Source organism: Populus nigra, chromosome 16, assembly GCF_951802175.1.
Source record: "Populus nigra chromosome 16, ddPopNigr1.1, whole genome shotgun sequence".
Lineage (NCBI taxonomy): Eukaryota > Viridiplantae > Streptophyta > Magnoliopsida > Malpighiales > Salicaceae > Populus > Populus nigra.
This window is the reverse complement of record NC_084867.1, coordinates 934,347-953,106: the sequence shown is the minus strand read 5'-3', so window position 1 is coordinate 953,106 and position 18,760 is coordinate 934,347. Positions and strand designations below refer to the sequence as shown.

Genomic DNA, 18,760 nt, shown 5'->3' with positions numbered 1-18,760 from the left:
ATATAAGGTGAGGAAGAGTTAAAATTATGAAAAAAAATAGTACATAAAACTCTTTTTACAACCCTCTTTTTATAATAGATTTTTTTGACCAAAACTGATAAGAATTAATTATGGTAAATATTAAAATAAATTTCCTCTGGCTTTGGTTACTCGCCATAATACCAAAACTAATCTTGGTTGTTTTTTGTTGTAAAGAGCTAAATAAATATTCAAGTTATTGAAGAGTCAATTCTAAAAAAATAAAAAAATTGATTAGACATACTTGGATTGTACAAGACAATGGACTGGAAAAAATATTTTTCATGGACCAAACTCAAGTACAAAATTAAGTTGGTAAAAAAAATTATAGCTCAAAGTTTTATTTTACAATACACCTAGGCTAAGGTCCTATTCGAGTCGCATGCATGTGAGAGTTTAGTTTCAAATTTCATTTTGCTTAGGTTTTCTCCCCTTCAAAAACTTAGATGCTTTTTGAGCTTAAATGTATCCATTAATCATGTTTTCAACAAAATCTTCAACGTTCGAAGTCGAAGAACAGAAGAAAAAAAGCAAGGAGAAGGAGGAAAATGATGTTTTGTTGGTGACCGAAAAGGATTTAAAGCAAAGAGATATCAATATTGATGCTAAGGTGTCTCCCTTTTTAACTTTAGCTATAGTTTGCAATATTGCTTATGAGAAACTCAAGAAAAAGAAAAGGAAGGAGAAACCGAAAGAGCATGCAATATTAGATGATAGAAAGATAGACGGGTTGGTGAGGTAGAAAGCTTTTAACAAGCCTACTAATTAATTTTGCTTAAAGAAAGAAAGAAAAGTTGTGGGAGAGAAGCTACTCAATTCTGCTATCAAGAGTTATGGGATAACTTATGAAGAAAGGATAACATATTCAAGTGATGCTATGCTCATAGCAAGTCAAATAAGAGATTCAAAGAGGAGATGCCAAATCGTGATTTTATCACACTAGAGTTGCCTCAAGAAGTCAAAGAAAAAATTGCTTCTATGAAAGGAAAAGATGTGGAGTTAATGGTGAAGAAACAATTATATCAAATAGATATAAAAGATGGTAATAGTCGTTTGTTGATCACACTTACACAAGACATGGCTAGAAATTCCTTAAAAGATGAAGAAAAAAGTGTTCTTAGATATGGTAATTGTTTGAAAGTAAAGATTCTTGAACTCTCCTGAAAATGGTTAATGATGAAGTAGAAAAATCTTCATACAAACAAGGTGTTTTTCAAGGGGCCGGGCCATGATTCTAATTAAAATGCGAGCTTGATTATGAGTTTTATATTTAGACTCAAGTGTTTTTGGAAAAATTAGTGATTCATAAAATGAAGAATTTTTTCATACTTAAGGTACTAAATGTAAAAGGAAAAGGAAAAAAAAAACTTGAAGAAAATATTGAATCTGAAAAAATTATAATTTATAAGAACTTATCTTGTTTATCTAATGACCCAAGATATTAAAGATTTTTATTGATTTTTATCATGTTAATTTATCTCGGGAGATAAAGAGTTACACAATAATTGATTAGTGAAAACATTAGTATATATTTTTTTGTTATAGTACCTTTCACTTCATGGAAGATTATCAATTATATATTGGTGAGAGAAAAAATTGGTCGAGAAAGGAGATGCCTAACTTATATTGAATGGGGTGCATGTTTTACTATCGAGCATTGACTAGGAACAAAAATACTTATAGAAAATATATTAAAAAATATATTAGTTAATCATGAAAAATATAGTATGCACACAGTGCGACGTCATATTTCTGATTCCTCAAAAATAAAAAACAAAAAACACAATGATATATGCATGGAAGCAAGGAATTTTGTATTGTACTAGATCGGGACCAAAACCTGAGACAGCAGGAGAGAAACGAGGTGCTGTCCCCGCTCGGGTTGTCAACCCAAGCGAGGTGGCTGCGGCCAGTATCATGGTGGCAGCGGTCAGGTGGCAGCATATTCTGCTGGTCATCTTGAAGATATTGATTAACAACAAAGTCTCACACCCATGATGGGTTCCTTTTTCTTCTTTAATTTATTCTGAGATCTTTGTTTTTTTTTTTTTTTTCCTTTTGACGTTCATAGTAATCAATAAACAGCAATTGTGAAAATCGGATTATGGAGCAAAGTATTCTGATTAACAATTTTAATTCATCATAGAATGGATTAGCCTTTAACTATAATAAGAGAACTGTGAGGAGACAAATGTACACCATGCCTGACCTAAAACAGCAGGCAAGCCTATAAATTTTATTAAGCTCAGAGCATGTCAAAAAAAAAAAAAAATTACATTTTTTCTTTTGGCAAAAAAAAATTACAAATTACAAATTCTGTATGACTGTAAGATCCCCGGGCATGGGATAGGGTTAGAGCTCCTTGTGGAGAAACAATGGCTGATGTGTTTGCATCCTAATTCATGAACTTCCGGCAATTTGGAGCTTTACATAAACAGGGAACCTTGAATTCATCAGGCTCATCAGGATCGAACAAGTAATCGTACCTGCCACATGCAACTAAATTTAGTGAGCGATTGAACAGTTGAAAATTTATGAACTCTGACTGACAGGGAAGATGTATACGTTAGCTCATCGCCAGCAGGTACATTTGTCTTCGCGATAAGGACTATACGACTTTCATTATCGCCCACACTCATGATCCTTGCATAGCAATTTGGCATACACTGGAACACAGGCAAATACATCATGATAAGGAGAAAAGTAACATTATACTTCGCGCATAGAAGAGATAAAACATGTTTGAATTGAAAATTTGTAAATGCAGAAACGAAAGTTCAACTTGGATGCGACTCACAGAATGGTTTATTAAGCGCGCTATATTTCCTTTATCTGTGGCATCTACCACTACCTCTTCGCTGATCTTGAAAAGCTGTAAAAGAAAATTAGACCACAGTTTAGCTCAAAAAACGATGAAGGTAGATGAACATGGGGAAAAAAAGGAACAAAAGCAAGGAAGGTGGGGAAAGCATGTTCAACTTATAAAACTTCTTTCAATTTATTGGGAACCAGTATGATCGTAAGCAGAGGCTAGGGTAGTTACTACCACATAGTTTGCATCATCTTTTACTTAATACAAAGAGTAAAAGAAGAAGATAACTTACATAGCAGTCTTTGCCTTCTAATCGATAGCGCACCTCCCTCAGATCCGCAATACTGCCTCTCACTTGTTCACCCCGATACTCAAGAACCTGGACACAATCATGTATCAGCGATGGATTGCATTTCAGTTTTAGTGATTACACACACATGGAATTCACATCTGAAAATCACATTTCATGGTTTTTTCATTCATGAAAAAATCATATATACCATTTCTCCTTCTTGAATGTTTCTTCGTGCAAAGAGGCCCCATCCATGTATTCCAGATCTCCCAAAGCAAACTCGGTCATTTTCAGTTCTCTGTGATCATATGTACATCCAAGAGATATTTAGAAGGCAATCTAGAAAGTAATATTATTAACAGAAAGATGGAGACCTACCTGTAAGTGGTAAAGCCTTTCCCTGAAAGAAGAAAAACTTTTCGGCTCCTCTACTAACTGTCGAAGAATAAAACCAGGCACATTACCACTTACTTTGTTTCTCTTAGTTTCCATATCAAAAAAGATGAGAAGATAAAAAAAAATATGATATAATACTGAAAGGTAGGAAAAAGAAACTTTACTCTGAATGCATTCAAACTCTGTATCTCTAAGAAAGGATGATGACAAGGTCTTGTCAATCGATGGTAAATAGCTTCTTCTTCTGTTCGCTGGAAAATAAAAAAAATAAATAAATAACGGGAGGATAGATTTGATCTGAAGAGCTAGGAACTTCTATTGTGGTTGGATTTCGAAAATTCACAAGAAAAGGTTTTGTGAAGTACATGTATCATCTGTATACTAGGTATATCAATTCTGTTGCTATTCAAGGGAAAATTGTTGCAAGTTAAAATGGCTGTGTAATATGGACAGTTAAATAATTCAGTGGATGAACAGCCCACGGCTAGTAAGACTACAGCTTAATTCACATTTTCGTTTGATTATCTAAACTCTATAGTCTAAACCAGCTATTGATGATAATAACCAATTTCAGATCCATATAAAATGCCCACAGGTTAGGGAATATAATATGCTAACCTGCAACTCCTAACCATACCTGTTCATAGAGCCCCAACATTTATTTCAAGCACAAATTTGATATTGATCAATTCAACCAAATAACAATACCACAATATGTTTCCATAATTACATCCATCGTTTATTCATTCTTTTTAACAGCAACAGAGCACAATATGTTACCCCTACTTCCTGAATTTTTTTTCAAGGCAACAAATCTAGCCAATTTTCTCTTGCTCAACTGGTATCTTGTTTGTGCTTTGTTCCTTGTATGATCCCCTTCATAAGAAGTTTACCACCATGTCTACTTCTTAAAAGTAGGGGTAAAAGAGCATGAAATGGAGCCTCCCAGCCCACAGGATTGGATTAATCAATTATCACCCCAGCAAGCAACTCTTACAATTTCTAGACAATCATCCCCAACCCCACACCCCCCTAAAGTACCCAGAATATGCAATAGCTGGACCAGCTACAATATCATGTTCAGTTGAACTAACCCTCTTGTGTTTTATAAATGCATCGCAATCCCAGTGAAAAAAGCAGGAAAGAAAAAAAGAAGATATATCCACACACACAAGAAGAGACAGGCAGGGAAACAATTGTTTAGGTACCTTCTTGTTGCTGTTCACTCTTTTGAAGACCCGACACCTCGCAGCAGAGTGTGGCTCAGACTTTGTAGCTTCTTCCATTGACTCATCTTCAAGTTTTATTCTATTAGATGAAATTAGCCTTGTACCAGCCCTTTTCTTATTTTGAACAAGGCTTTTGGCAGAAAACACTCCTGCAGGAGTCTGTATGATCAAAACCGTGTCTGGATTTGGAGCCCTGCATCATGAAAGAAAACAATAAATTATTATAATATAGCTATAAATGATGTATATGTTTCTTGACAAATGTGAAGGTCAACAGAGGCTTTAATGTGCAAATTGACTCTAAACATCTAAGTATAGGAAGAGGAATGCTATTGGTTTAATCATAAAATATAAGGACTCTATACCTGTGATATGCACAATATGAAATCATTCTTGTTGTCTGTCTCCCATTTTTCTCCAAGCAGTGCAACTGCGATTTAGAAGGAAGATAATTTAATAACAAAGAGAGGATAATTGAGAGAGAGAATCCAATCCATGCCAATTGAAAGCTCAATAACTTGAACTTGTGAAAGAATTTTGCCAGGTGAAAAATGGTATGCATGCACTTTGCATGACTGGTAAAACAGGTGCATACAGCAAGTATTCCAACCCAAACCATTTAGGAGCAAGAGCAACTCACCTCCATGCGAAATCCTGCCCTCGAAGCACACATTGCATGGTAATAAGTGGAACACTTGCAACATTGAGTACACGAACCATGAATTTGTTGACAAATAACACAAATCTGGAGTTCCAAAAAAAGCACAATCAGAATTCATCAGCTACGATTTCAGATGCACCAAAGAGCTCACAAATCATAATTCATTGGCATATAGTCATTGATTAAAATCAGTAAGCAGAAAATTAAAGCAGGTTCAAAGCTCAATACAGTAGCAAAAAATGCAAAAAAATTAAATGTAAAATGACCAACTTCCAACTTATTCGCCACATGGTTCATTGAGTAAAGTAGGATGATGCTTTAAAACCACCAGTCCTCACATGATGCTAATTGAACTTCTACAGATTCCCAGGTTAAGTATGAGATGCATAAGATTTTCCAAGTTAAACTAGAGCAGCTCCAATGCAGTTTTTATGAGAATGAATATTCTACCTTTACAAAAGAATTTGAAGGGATGCTTAAAATTCCAAGAGCAGGTTCCATCTTTTCATCACTTGCAAATGAGACTTCGGGTTGAAACCAGGCACATGTAACATGAACCCATAATGACTCAACATCAGTTGGCTTTAGAGCACCACCTATGAAAAATTGGGAAAATAGATATAAGCTCAAAGAAAAAAAAATCACAGCCTACATGAAAAGCAACTAAAGAAATTCTCATATGAGTGTAATAAACCTATTAGTACATAGCAAAAAGTTTCTGGACAAATAACAGAGAGAAACTCGTTATAACCACTTTATGCAGAAGCAATCTATTTGTAACTGGCTCAAACCCAAGATGGAAAAAGAGAGATTCACTGCGGGATGACCAAAAAACAAACCTTTAACAGGACAAAGGCAACACTCCCTCCTAACATCTGGTGTTTCACATGCTTTGCAAACCCAAGAAGTAAAATCCTGCACGTTTCGTGCTCCATAACATTCTTGATGAACAGCTATCTGACATCTGACAGATGGATAGAATAACAAGTGATACTAAACATTACTATGAAATCTCCAGCCAACAAAAAAATTCCTTGCTCTAATTAGCAGATATATAAGCAGGACATTGTTATCCTCTCTTTTGGGGTCATTTAATCAGCAGACTGCATCAAATTGTAGCTGAAAGCAGATGATTGCGCCAAGAAAGAACTCTAATAATATTTAAATTATTCTCCATAAAGTTCTTTTCTTGTTAAGATAGCTTTGTTGCTTTAGACGTCAATGGAGATTTCTCCAAGTGTCAGAAACATGTCTAAAATACAGTTCAAAATTGGCTGAAGTGTCTTTAGCACCAAACATTTCCACCAGCACATGGTATTATGTGCACAGTAATTAGAATCCCTATTAAAATAGTCACAATACCTGTTGCAGATAATAATCTTGTTGTAGTCCCAATCTTCTACCCATCTACAAACAGCACAACGTTCTGTTGTCCACTTTGTAAAAACAGGATCGTATCTCACTGTCATGAAAATGGTAATAAAAAGCTCATTGAACAGAGCGAGAAATTCAGACAGTGTAGCTCAAGATAACATACTGATCAGGTTGTATCTATGCTAGAAAAGAAACATGCCTTGTAAGAAAGCATGCAGCTTCTGCTTCCGCTCTTTAATGGAAGGTCGTTTTTGAGGTTTAGTAGATGAGGCATGCGCATGGTACTCTGCTAACTGCATCATCTGCAAAGTCCAAGAGCAGCTCTAATGTTCGAATTGAAAATGATTGTAAGAAACTAAGTTTCATGATCTTTCTTTCTAAAAGCAAGTAATATACTTTTAGAGGTACAGCACCATGTAACCATCAAGAGACACAAACTTGTAAAAGAAAAAAGAAATATTCACCAGATACGGATAGATGCTCAGAAGATTTTGTACAAACCCAAATTGTAAAAGAAATAAGAAGTATCCACAGGATAAGGAAAGCAGCTCTAAAGATTTGGTACAGAACCAAACTTGTAAAAGAAATAAGTATCCACAAGATAAGAAAAGAAGCTCAAAAGATTTGGTACAAACCCATTGCTCTAGCAGTAGCATGGAATCTTTCACCCTAATACTGATCCTCCAATTCTTAATTTTGGAACCTGTGTGCTGTTCCCATTCACTAAGGGCTTGCTTTTCTGAACCACAGAACCCACATTTGCAAACAACCCTAAAAGAAGAAAGAAAAAATCTGTAAATAAACTTGACAAAAACACAGGAACCAAGGAAAAGGGAATTTCCCAGAAAGTGCAAGTGCTCAATATTCATGCACTTGTGAAGCTGTATTCCTTCTTACATGTGTAGACTTGGGAAATATGTGCCTTCCATTCCTGAGCAGATAACAGTAACCTTATTAGGTAGCGCTTGTTGACCATTAATTTTGTTTGATCTGTGCCAATGGCTCTAAGATATTAGATATAAACCCTTCAAATAAATTGTGAAAAGAAAATTCAAAACCTTTTGTTTCTTAATAAAAAAACAACATCAAAAGGAACCTACTTGCATTTCAGCTGCGATTTTTCTGAATCTGACAATTCAAAATTAAATTTTGCTTTGCAAGTAGGGCAGTAGTAATCAATGCCCCCCAGATCCTTCAAGCAAGAAAATTGACAAGGAAAGTCAGAAACTTCCATCTATGTTCTCATTATGCAGGTAGAAAAGAAAGTACAAGTACGGACAGACCTTAAAACGATTGCTGGAAATCCTGTCACACTCTGCATGGATCCAAACTTTACAACCATCACAGCGTGCCTGATTCAGAGAGAACAAGAAGACCAATTTGATAAGAAATAAACATTAGTTATGAGCAGAAAAAAATCACAACTCTAATATAAGTTGTAGGTTGACTCACCCAGCTCCCACTGTCTGAATGATTCCAAACCTTCTTGCAAGTGCCACAAAAATGTTTTAATTTTGTTAGCTGCAATACCAATTATGCAGATGTAAAAATTACCAATAGCCAACACACATATGAGTTAGACTATAGAGACAGGAGTTATTGCATAAAAAACTGAAGAAAATACAGGTGGTACCAACCCTAGCACATTTTTTACATAAGAACTGGCCACCAGGGTTTGAACCCTTCATTTTCTTTGCAGTTTTTAAAGAAAGGCTAGTGCCACAACCTTCACAGGGTCCCTTGTCTTTATTCTTCCAAATCATGTCCTGCATCAGAGAATCCAAATTTTATGAGATTCAGAAAATGGAAGGACAAACTAGCGCTTCCTATTTTCTTCTTTGTTTTTATAAAAATAGAAACCTTCATTTGAATCAAAACCTGAAGAAAACTGAGGAAAGCTAAAATTAATGTGAAAACATTTAGTTCGGTATCTCAGGTTCCATCACAGGAAAGAACCAGTGTAAAGAAAAGTAACAGCTGTTTCAAATGATAAGCTTCCACGCTAAACTCCCAATCAAGGAGTTAAAGAAATCACAAAAATTTGAGCATGTTTTGGTTTATTTTGTAAAATGGTAATCACAAAATCTTTCCAAGAAAAAGTGGAGGGCAAGAAATGTACAATTATACTGTGTTTTGGTATCTGTTCTTCTCAGTGCAAAAGAGACTGAGAATGTAGGGCTTTAGGAATGGTATTCCAAGTTCCCTAACTTGCCAAACTGTTTTCATGTTTCTAAAAAGGGAAATTACAGTTTAGAAAACATAACAGCTCTGCTGCTGAAAGCTGGGAGCTGGGGACCACATCCAGATTCCAGATCAACACTCCCCTAAAATCCTTCCAGAGGCGATAACACTAGAATGGCCCCCTAATCATTACGAGCAATCAAATCAAGCAAGCCTACACTCATGTGATAAAACATCCAAATTCTGATGCAAACCTACTTTTGACGGCCACAATATTGAGAGATTTGGCCCCCATATCTGTATAATTCATGCATTTTCTGAGCCTGCTAACTTGGTAAATCTCAAGGTATTGATTGTACCAGGTGCCAGGGATCAAAATTCCATTTACACCTAGGAGTTTAAGACTTTGAAGCCTAAGCACAGGACTAGAAAGAATGAAAATAACAGACAAGGGAGTTTCAAAGAAAAGAACTTAAGAACTACACCATGAAACTTGCCTGGTTTGGAGAATGAAAGTCCTGATCCTGGTTTGAGCCAGTAGCCTCCTGAAGGCACCTATACACAGATTCATCATAAATCGGATTCCCAGCTGCTGTGTTCATATCTTGTATCAACTTCTCGGTGAACCCCTGTTCAGCCAGAAATGCCTCCTCAAACGCCATCTGGAAATCACCATTGAAGCCATCCAATTCAGACTGTTCCTGGAACCTAAGCCAAGAAAAAAAAATTCACTTGAACAGAAAACTCAAATCCCAAGTTACCAACCTATACGACAACAAAAACAATGACAAGTAACACACCTGTCAAGAAAATCCATAAACGGAAAGATCATCCCTCTCTGAACCCAAGCATAATCCTGGTCATGATCATTCAACTTACCATAATTAGCAATCACATCCATCCAAAAGATAACAACACAAGATGTCCATATATCCAAAGTAACCTCTCTTTACATAGCAAGTAATTCATAAATTTAAAATCCACACATACCCTTTGATTCCCATCATTTCCAGAGCAACCAAAAAACATCACACAAGCTGCATCAGCAATACAAGACCTCAAAACCAACTCGGGTGCTTGTGTCATTGGATCAATAACAATAGCTGGCCAAAATGGATATTTGTTTCCCGACTTCGCCCACACTATATCCCCCGAATAAAAATCCTCCGGCCCAAACAACTCATCTTCTTTCCTCTCCCCGCTACTTGAATCCAAAACCCCACCACACTCAGTATCATCCACCACCAGATTCTCATGCACCGAAGTAAGCGTGCTACGTGAACAACTCGAATAATACTTCTTCATATCAAAACCACCCTTAAACTTCACTTCATCATCCTCTTTCTCCTCCTGTTCCTCACACGTATCCACATACTTGCCAGCACAATGCCTGCTTTGTTTCTTCACTTTACTAACATTTCTGCCCATTCTACGCAATCCGAAACCCATTTTTTCTTTCACTTTAACCTTTCTACTACTATTACTATTAAATTGAATATCATAATCAACATCGTCATCATCGTCATCAACAACATCTTCGTCATTATCATTATCATTATCACCAAAGCTATAATCATGCAAATTAGTCTTACTTTCTTTTCTCCAAATTTCAATAACTGAATCATTAAACCTCGAAGGCAATACCTGAACTCTCCCTCTCGATGTCCGCACTAGCGGTGGTCGCGAAACCTCCACCGTCCGATTACTATTACAATTACCATTGTCATTCACCGCTCTTCTCTTCGTTGAATCTCGGGCATTGGATTCAGGTGGCGAGCATGATACCTCCGTACACCAAGAAGCAGCAGCAGCGAATCCATTCAACGACTTCAAACTCACCGGAATCACACCGGCGGCGACCTCGCGGAGCAGATTGAGAGGATAATAACCACTACTTCCGTGGTGGCTGTTGCTCTTAAGCTTGCGTTTCTTCCTCCGAGATAAAGGTGAGTTGTCGTCTTCTTCACAAGCTGAGTTGTCGCCGAGTTTGTTACACCGTTTTAAACTCCGCATTTGAGATTTCAAGTTCCGCTTAATTATCATCGTCAAAGAATCAAAACCAAAACCAAAATTGATTTCAATTAAGCACCGGGAACCCTAATTTCGAAGGTCAAATTCGGCGAAAACGAATTGAAAAGGCGCAGCATAGAAGGCTGTAGACCAAACGAGCGAACGAGCTATAGAGAGAGGGGCAATTCTGTCAGTAAAAAAAAGAAAGGAAGAAGAAATAGAAGGAGATAATGAACAGAGATCTGAAATAGAGAGAGAGAGAGAGAGAAGGAGCTTTGTGTTTCTCTCTCTTGTTTTGGTTGTTTTTCTTCTTCTTCTTCTTTTTTCTCTCTCTCTACAGTTAGAGAGATACAGTGTAGAAAAAGGATAGAGGATTATTATATATAAAAATAAAAAATAAGAATAATTTTGTAATAATAATAATGTGGAAAATTGGAAGAAATTGGGGATCGGATTTGTAGAGAGAGAGAGGGAGGGAGGGAGATGGGGTTTACGTGGTGGTGGCGGAGGTGATTATAATAGGCTAACCCACGGGGTTTTTTTATATATAATAAAGTTACAAAGATATAGATTTCTTGTATTTTTCTTCTTAAAACTCTGAAATTGTGAGGAAATTCTTGACAATGGTGACGGTGTTTTTATAGTTAGCTCCAAGAATTTTGGAATTCGATTTATCTATTTATTTATTTATTTATTGGGATTTTGGGAAATTAGTTTCATAAATTTTGATTGAAGGAGTCACTGAATTTAACACAATTCAACGAGCTTAATTAAGTTTCAATCGGCCAACGCGAGGAATTAAGATTTCCCTCTGTATTATTTTTTTATGGTTTTGGTCACAGAGATGGAGATGATGACATGAAGGGAAAGTTTCTGAGACCCACGGAGGTGGAGTATGGTGGAGGAGAGTCTCTGAGTGAAAATGGGGTGGCGGGCAGTATTGAGAAAATGTGACCCCATTTTGGTGGTGGTGCTGGGAAGGGAGATGGGGGAGGTGGTGTTTTTCATGGTGGTTCTCTGGTAAAATTGGTTCGTATTGTAGAATGGGATTTGAATTTTTTTTTGGGTATATGGAGTGTAACCATGGCAAACACGAATTTTCCCACCATTTTTCTTGGAGGGTATTTTGGGTAGTTTGTTTGTATATTAATGAGCTGCCTGGACATTTTAGTTGTATAAACACTGTTTAGTTTCAATTTCAATTAATTAATTAATTAATTTTGATCAAAAGTTGGTTTATTTTCAGATAATTTTTGGGTTGATTGGTAAAAGATTATGCTAAATAAGGATGATAATTTGAGGGATCAGCAATTAAAAAAAAAAAAAATTGGTCTGCAAATTTAGGCAGGAAGATGGCAACTTTAGTACTCCCTCCAAGAGCAACCCAAAAGGGAGGAGGAGCCTGCGCTGGCCGGAACAGGGAGGATGGCCAAGGACAAGGCCTACCATCTGCTTTTGTGCTATTACAATTGTGGAGGGTGGCTTTTTTTATTTTTTATTTTTTTTAATGGACGGGTTTTGATGGGGACAAGATTATGAATTTTAGTTGGGGAAATTTTAGAATAAGATTGTACCAAAAAATTTTGATGGATTGAGATGAGCTTATCAGGGTAAGAACATTGGTAAATGAGTTGTTCGTTGAAGAATTTTAATTAGGGTTGTTGATGCTAGCTAGCTACCATTTTTCCCATGATTTGGCTGCTGGTAGATCAATATACATACACGTGGATCTTCAGAAGAGTGTTTTTGCCATATATTTTTGAAGATTTTGGAGAGATCTTGCCGGATATCATGATTACAGAGATTCTGAAGAGGTAAAAGGCGGTAACTAAAAGAAAAAGGGGTAAGTCAAGGTACAGAAAGGACGGGGAAGATGAGTGCTTTCTTTGAAAGGGTTGCTAGTGCTACTGCAACCACAGATGCTGGTCGTGCACCTGTAGGCAGGCAGTAGGTGGCTGCCTGCCGTGGTGGTCGAAGCCGGCTCTGAAGTTTTAACTTTGCGGTAGTACGGTGGGTTTGGTGGCAATCTGGTGAGGAAAGAGTTCGTGGTAGAAGTCAATGACTAGACATCATAATTTGTACTCAAGGGAACTTCCAAGAAAGACGGACGGTTCACATTTGGGCAGTGCCTTGATTTCTTAAGAGAGATAGAAGGCTTCAAAGGAGATGGATTCTACAGAAGCAGCAACAAAGGAATTAGTCAACGGGTTTTTGTTCTCTTTTTGGTACCAAAACGTGGACTCGGTGAAAAAACACTAGGATGATGCAATCAAGGAAGAAAGAAAATCCTAAGAGCAAGATAAAGGCGGGGAGAAAGGATGATGGGACAACGGCAATGCGCAGGAGGTTTCAGATGGATACAAATAATATTCAGCCTGGAAAGAAAGGAAGAAAGTGGGAGAAATCTGGTCGGCCGGGACACCGTGTTGAAGCTTTCCATGCAACCTCACTAATTCGGCGGCGGAATGTTCATGGTGGCGAGCAAACTGTACTCTTAACATGAAAAATCAAAGGATACAGTTCGAGAATGATGTTCGTAGATGATGATGATGATGATGCAAATCATGCTACCATGCACGCCGTGAATGGCTAATCAGATGCGCTAAAAGGGACCCAAAAGTCAACGTTCTAGACCGGAACTAGCTTTAAATAATAATAATAATAATAATAATAATAATAATAATAATGAGAGGGAGTCGGTTAAAATGGTGCCGTTTAAATTTTTTTTTATTAAGAAATTAATCAAGTCAGTTGCTAGGTCAATTTCTAGTCTGATTCAACTATAGAAATCTTGTTGGAATCAAGTTTTGAATTTTATTTTTTAAAAACATCATGTCAAACAAGTTTAACAACTAGGTATTGTTTTACCATGAAGATAAAGGCAACTCGGAAGCTTTTTAAGTTCTTGATAACATTAACATAAACCTTAACGATGCAATGCACGTAACTAAATTTGTGAACTTTGCACCATAATCCGGTTTTCACAATGGATCAAAAGGGGGGAAAATTATATATATATCAGAATAAAGTGATGAAGAAAAAGCTTCCCACATCATGGGTATGAGACTAAGTTGTTAATCAACATCTTCAAGCAGACTAGCAGAATACGGTGGATCTTCTTCTCCATTCTGACTACTGCCGCCGCCGCCGCCATCTTCTAATCCTTCTCTTAAACTAGGACTCGCATATTCAACCACACCAGCATGGCTACCAGTTGATGAACCGGTATTGCTTCTGTTAGAACAATTTCGTTGTTCTTATCTTTCACCTACCTTAACAAGAGCAAAGTAGAGGTCGTTTTCTACTCGGAAAGACCAAACCTGAATTCTGTCTAGCCTTTGCAAATTACTTCTTCTCCTTAGAGAATTCCAATGTGTTATGAACACATATGATGAACTAACACTGCCCTTCTCCTTAAACATGTTCCATTGCTTGAGATTCATGTCACTAACCATTTCCAAAGAGGGTTCAAGAATCTTTACTTTCAGACAATTAGCATCTATAAGAGCCCTCTTCTCTTCATCTGTCAAGAAATTCTTAGCTATAACTTGTCTAAGAGGGATCGACAGACGACTGTTGCCAGCGTTCACGTCAGTTGCAGACAACAGTTTGTCCACCACTAACTCCACATCTTTGCCTTTCATAGAAGCAATTCTTTCCTTGACTTCTTGAGGCAACTCTGCTGGTGAGCCAAGACCACACTTTGGCATCTCCTCCTTCAATCTCTTATTTGACTTGCTTTGAGCGTAGGATCGTTTGAAAACGGTATCCTTTCTCAAAAACAAGTCTTGTTTTGATCCTCCATCACTAACCCCAGTCATAATTCCTTGTCTAAAACCATTCCTTTTATACCTCTCCGTAGAACAAGAAGGCCTCTCCTCAGAAGTTCTCTTCCTAGTAGTAAAGCCATCATGAACCTGGCCGGCCATAGGCTCATTCACCTTATTAAATCTCCGCCTCAATATTCCTCCCCCGTTACTTGTCCCACCGCTCTTGGTAGCAGAACTGAGTAGCTTCTCTCCCGCAAACCTTTCTTTCTTCTTTAATTCAAAGTAATCAGCAGGCTTTTTAAGAGCTTTCTCCCTCACCAGCCCGTCTATCTTTCCATCCCCCAATATTGCATCCACTTTCTGTTTCTCCTCCCTCTTCTTTTGCTCGAGTTTCTTATAAGCAATATGGCAAACCGCCACTAAAGCATCAAAGCCAGTCACCTTAGCATCCATATCGATATTTCCATCCTTCAAATCCTTTTCAGTCACAAACAAAACGTCCACCTCCTCCTCGCTTTCTTTCTCGCGTTCGTCGACTCTGGATGTTGAAGAATCAATGTTTTTCATGGTGACTAAGCTTTTGCTTCCTGTGTTTGAGACTTGAAGCCTGCAGGAGTATTTATAAAGACAAGAGGGAGGGCATTGTACTTGATGTAAATTCTTGTCAGGATAGAGTTTGATTTGGGAGTAAATCCTTGTCAGAATATTATGAAGCTTTTACAGCCGCTTTTGTTCACGTCGTCAAGGTAGAAACCATAACGGAAAGGGAGAAAAAAAGAGTTTCATTTCAAGTAGAAACCAAAACCCTTTCCTGTTGGGATTTCTGTTACAACTGCTAACGACCATGATCCTGCTCTTGTCACGTCATCGTATAGCATTCTCGTGGGTAAATCTATAAAATATATAACTCCACAAATCCAAGTGAATGAAAGAAAAGAAATAGCCAATCATAACTGTAGAAATATTTTAATTTAACATGTAATATAATGTGAGTATTTCGATTTTGAGTTTTAAATACATTGTATGTATGCGTTTGATTTTGATCGATTAATAGAAGTAAAATAAAACATGAAATTAATTATTTATTTAAGAAATAAAATAAAAAGAATCAATAATCAGAAAAGGGAAAAATCCGAAATTGATAAATTAATCAATATGTTTGAATATTTTAACTTCCAAAGATAGGAACTTAGCTCTCCTAGTCTGTTTCAAGTTCAATCTTCTTTCCTGGAGAAATGTCAAAGTCCCTCTGTTGAAGGGATTAGAGACTTCACATGGGATTTGGATTCTTGGTGTCCAACGTTAAAGCTCTACGGATATGGGGCTTGGTTGAACACTTTAATTAAGGGAATATTAGCCTTAATTCAAATTAACCATTAATTATTATATTTATTTTTGCATTAAGATTAAATTTCTTCTTGGTGTAATCTTTATAAACTATTGCTTATGTATGTTTATGTAAGCATAACTCTTTATCTACTGGGATTGAAACCTAACACGCATACCGATAACAAATTTTGCAATGCTTTTGTTTAATCTGCCGTAAGCTTACTGCTCTTCTGTTCGTTGAAGGATGGTGATGGGAAGCAATGCATCTGATTCGTTTAGAAAGTTGGGGACTAATCAAGCTTTATCAGATTTTGTTTTTGGTGGTAATCAAATTACACCGTATCTCTACCCTCCCCAGCAAAGATGATTAAGGTGAGTCTTCCTAATCAAAATAATTTTGTCCTCTTCTTTTTATGTTTTGAGTGATTTATATTGGAGATGATCTTACAAATTTGCTGCAAGGATGGCTCATTCATCATACCATTGTTCTCATATATTTCAGGGCACGCTACTCTGAATTCTGTTCTATAGATATATAAATCTTCTTGAACTAGTGCAGATTAAAGAATTTTCAATTATCGAAATGTTATAGCAGAAGTTGTTGGAAATCTTATATATACTCTAGTAATTTTACTGCTCTTCTGTTTATTGAAGCGTGTTGACGGACAGAATACCATCAGTCGCAAACATTGATCAAACACTGATGTCACACCTTGGTGCAAAAACAGATGGGCAAACTTCAACGAGGAAACGAGGGCAAATTTTCATGGAGCAGCGAGGGCCTGGCTCCAGTGATCAGTTGACAAGGGGAAAAGGTGAGATGAACTCCTTATGCATATATATTTTGAAACTATTCATGTTTCTCTTCTATGTTAAAATCTATGGAAATATATATATATATATTTCTTTGTAAACTATTCCATGTTCTTTCATATTATTAACCAGAATTTTATGTTCAGTTACCTTGTTTGATTCTCGAGAATCTAGTCCCAAGGGCAAATAATAGCCGCCTTCTTCTGTTCTTACAGTTTCTGTCAGCCTCCAGGTATTGATTAAATGTGTTTTATTATTTTTTCAGCTGATCTGTACCACGACCTTCCTTCCTCAGAGTCCTCGGAAGAAGAATAAGGCAATGCCCTTGCAATATTAAGGCTTTCAGTGGTTACATCAACTAGCTAGAAGTAGTTCAAATGTAGTGATATAAGATCAAATGATACAGGGGTGAAAGAAACGAGACACAGTTTATGTCAGACGTTATAGCCTAATTTTGTTCTGGATTAATTCCTCTCTCTTCATGTGTTTTCCGGTTCATTGTCTCTTCAGCTTTTTCTAGAATTAATTCTTTAGTAACTAAAAAGTTTTTGGACAATTATTATTATTATTGTATGTATGTACGTGGATGTTATTATATATATATATATATATTTCTTTTATATTATGCTTTTTACCGTGTTTTGAGTTTATTTAACCTAATTTGAAGTTATTTTTATGAGCTTGACATGCCTAAAAGACTTTATGAATTAATTACTAAAAAATAAAAATTTCTGTATTTTATATTTCAGACCTTACTACTTGTAACTAGTTTTTTATCAAGTTATAATTTCAGAATGTGAATATGGAATGAATGAAAGTTAAAGTACACATATTAAGCTTTTTAAAAAGGTATTATGGGCAGAAATTCGTTTGGACCTTTAATCAAACTTGTAAAACCAGGCTGAAATTCTACTTGCAGCAAAATTCTTTGCTTTCATAATATAGATTCAAACAAGTATATCTTGAGCTTCAAATATCATAATCATGCGATTCAAAAGTTGAAAATCATATACACATTCAGGACTATAACTTTTGTGAAGAATTTCAAGTCAGATAAAATCATTTTAAAGGTAAGAATATAGACGCAATCTGAAGAAAGAGATTGATCTCCTGATCTAATGAGAAAACTAACAATGACGAGCATATTACTATAGCTAAGAGTCTGACATAGAAACAGTGGGTCTTAGGATCCAAGAAATGTAAAAATCAAGCCTCTAACATTCCATGAATGAAAGAATACAGTTGAAATGGTCGGATATTCCAAGAAACCAAGTCAGAAACAAAGTTTAAGTTGCAGTAGAGTCTAAATTACAACAGATTTATGACAACAATTAAGTCAATTTTGAACACAAATTCTGAGGGATTTAACCAATTTTAATGACCAAATAAAAAAAAAGGAATTACATAATATTAAGTATGTACCCCTAATCAAAAGAAGAATCCTAACAAAAGACAACAACTAAGAAAAAGAATAAAGGAAGCAAATCACGGCAGAAACAACCCCTCTTCTTCTTCTCTGCAACATTCTTTTCTCTCTATTTTTTATTAATTTTCCAATAGTTATGAACTAAACTTTGGCTTTCGGTTCAAAAGAGTTTTGTTCTATTATTGTTTTAGATTGTGAGAAGGGATATTTATAACTTTATTTCTGGATATTAATCAAGTACTTATTTTGCTTGAATTCAGTACGTAAGCTATTGTTTTCATTCAAGCTTTTTGAATGGTCTCTGCAGTAAATATGTTTTTTTATGTGAATTTTTCAATCCGTAATTATTGATTTGAATCAAAAGGGAAGAAAAATAAATGAATTAGGTTGATTTAACTTTTAGGTTAAAAGAATAAGACAAGTAAAAATCATTAAGCTTTTTAACGATA

General features: G+C 36.1%; 1 protein-coding gene across 1 annotated transcript; it reads right to left on the bottom strand.

Annotated features, from left to right (window-relative positions):
* Window positions 1-2,212: 2,212 nt before the first annotated feature.
* Window positions 2,213-11,510, bottom strand: LOC133676205 (histone-lysine N-methyltransferase ATX5-like). Its single transcript, XM_062097823.1, has 23 exons — window positions 9,954-11,510; window positions 9,764-9,819; window positions 9,461-9,671; window positions 8,420-8,548; window positions 8,235-8,303; window positions 8,066-8,134; window positions 7,883-7,974; window positions 7,680-7,772; window positions 7,418-7,553; window positions 6,978-7,084; window positions 6,771-6,866; window positions 6,248-6,372; window positions 5,859-6,004; window positions 5,388-5,492; window positions 5,113-5,177; window positions 4,727-4,940; window positions 3,683-3,769; window positions 3,501-3,557; window positions 3,331-3,420; window positions 3,123-3,209; window positions 2,816-2,890; window positions 2,584-2,684; window positions 2,213-2,504 (listed from the first exon to the last, which is right to left on the bottom strand). Exons 1-23 carry the CDS (start codon window positions 11,004-11,006, stop codon window positions 2,414-2,416), a joined length of 3,354 nt encoding a protein of 1,117 aa, XP_061953807.1. The 5' UTR covers window positions 11,007-11,510; the 3' UTR covers window positions 2,213-2,413.
* Between the last annotated feature and the right edge of the window lie 7,250 nt (window positions 11,511-18,760).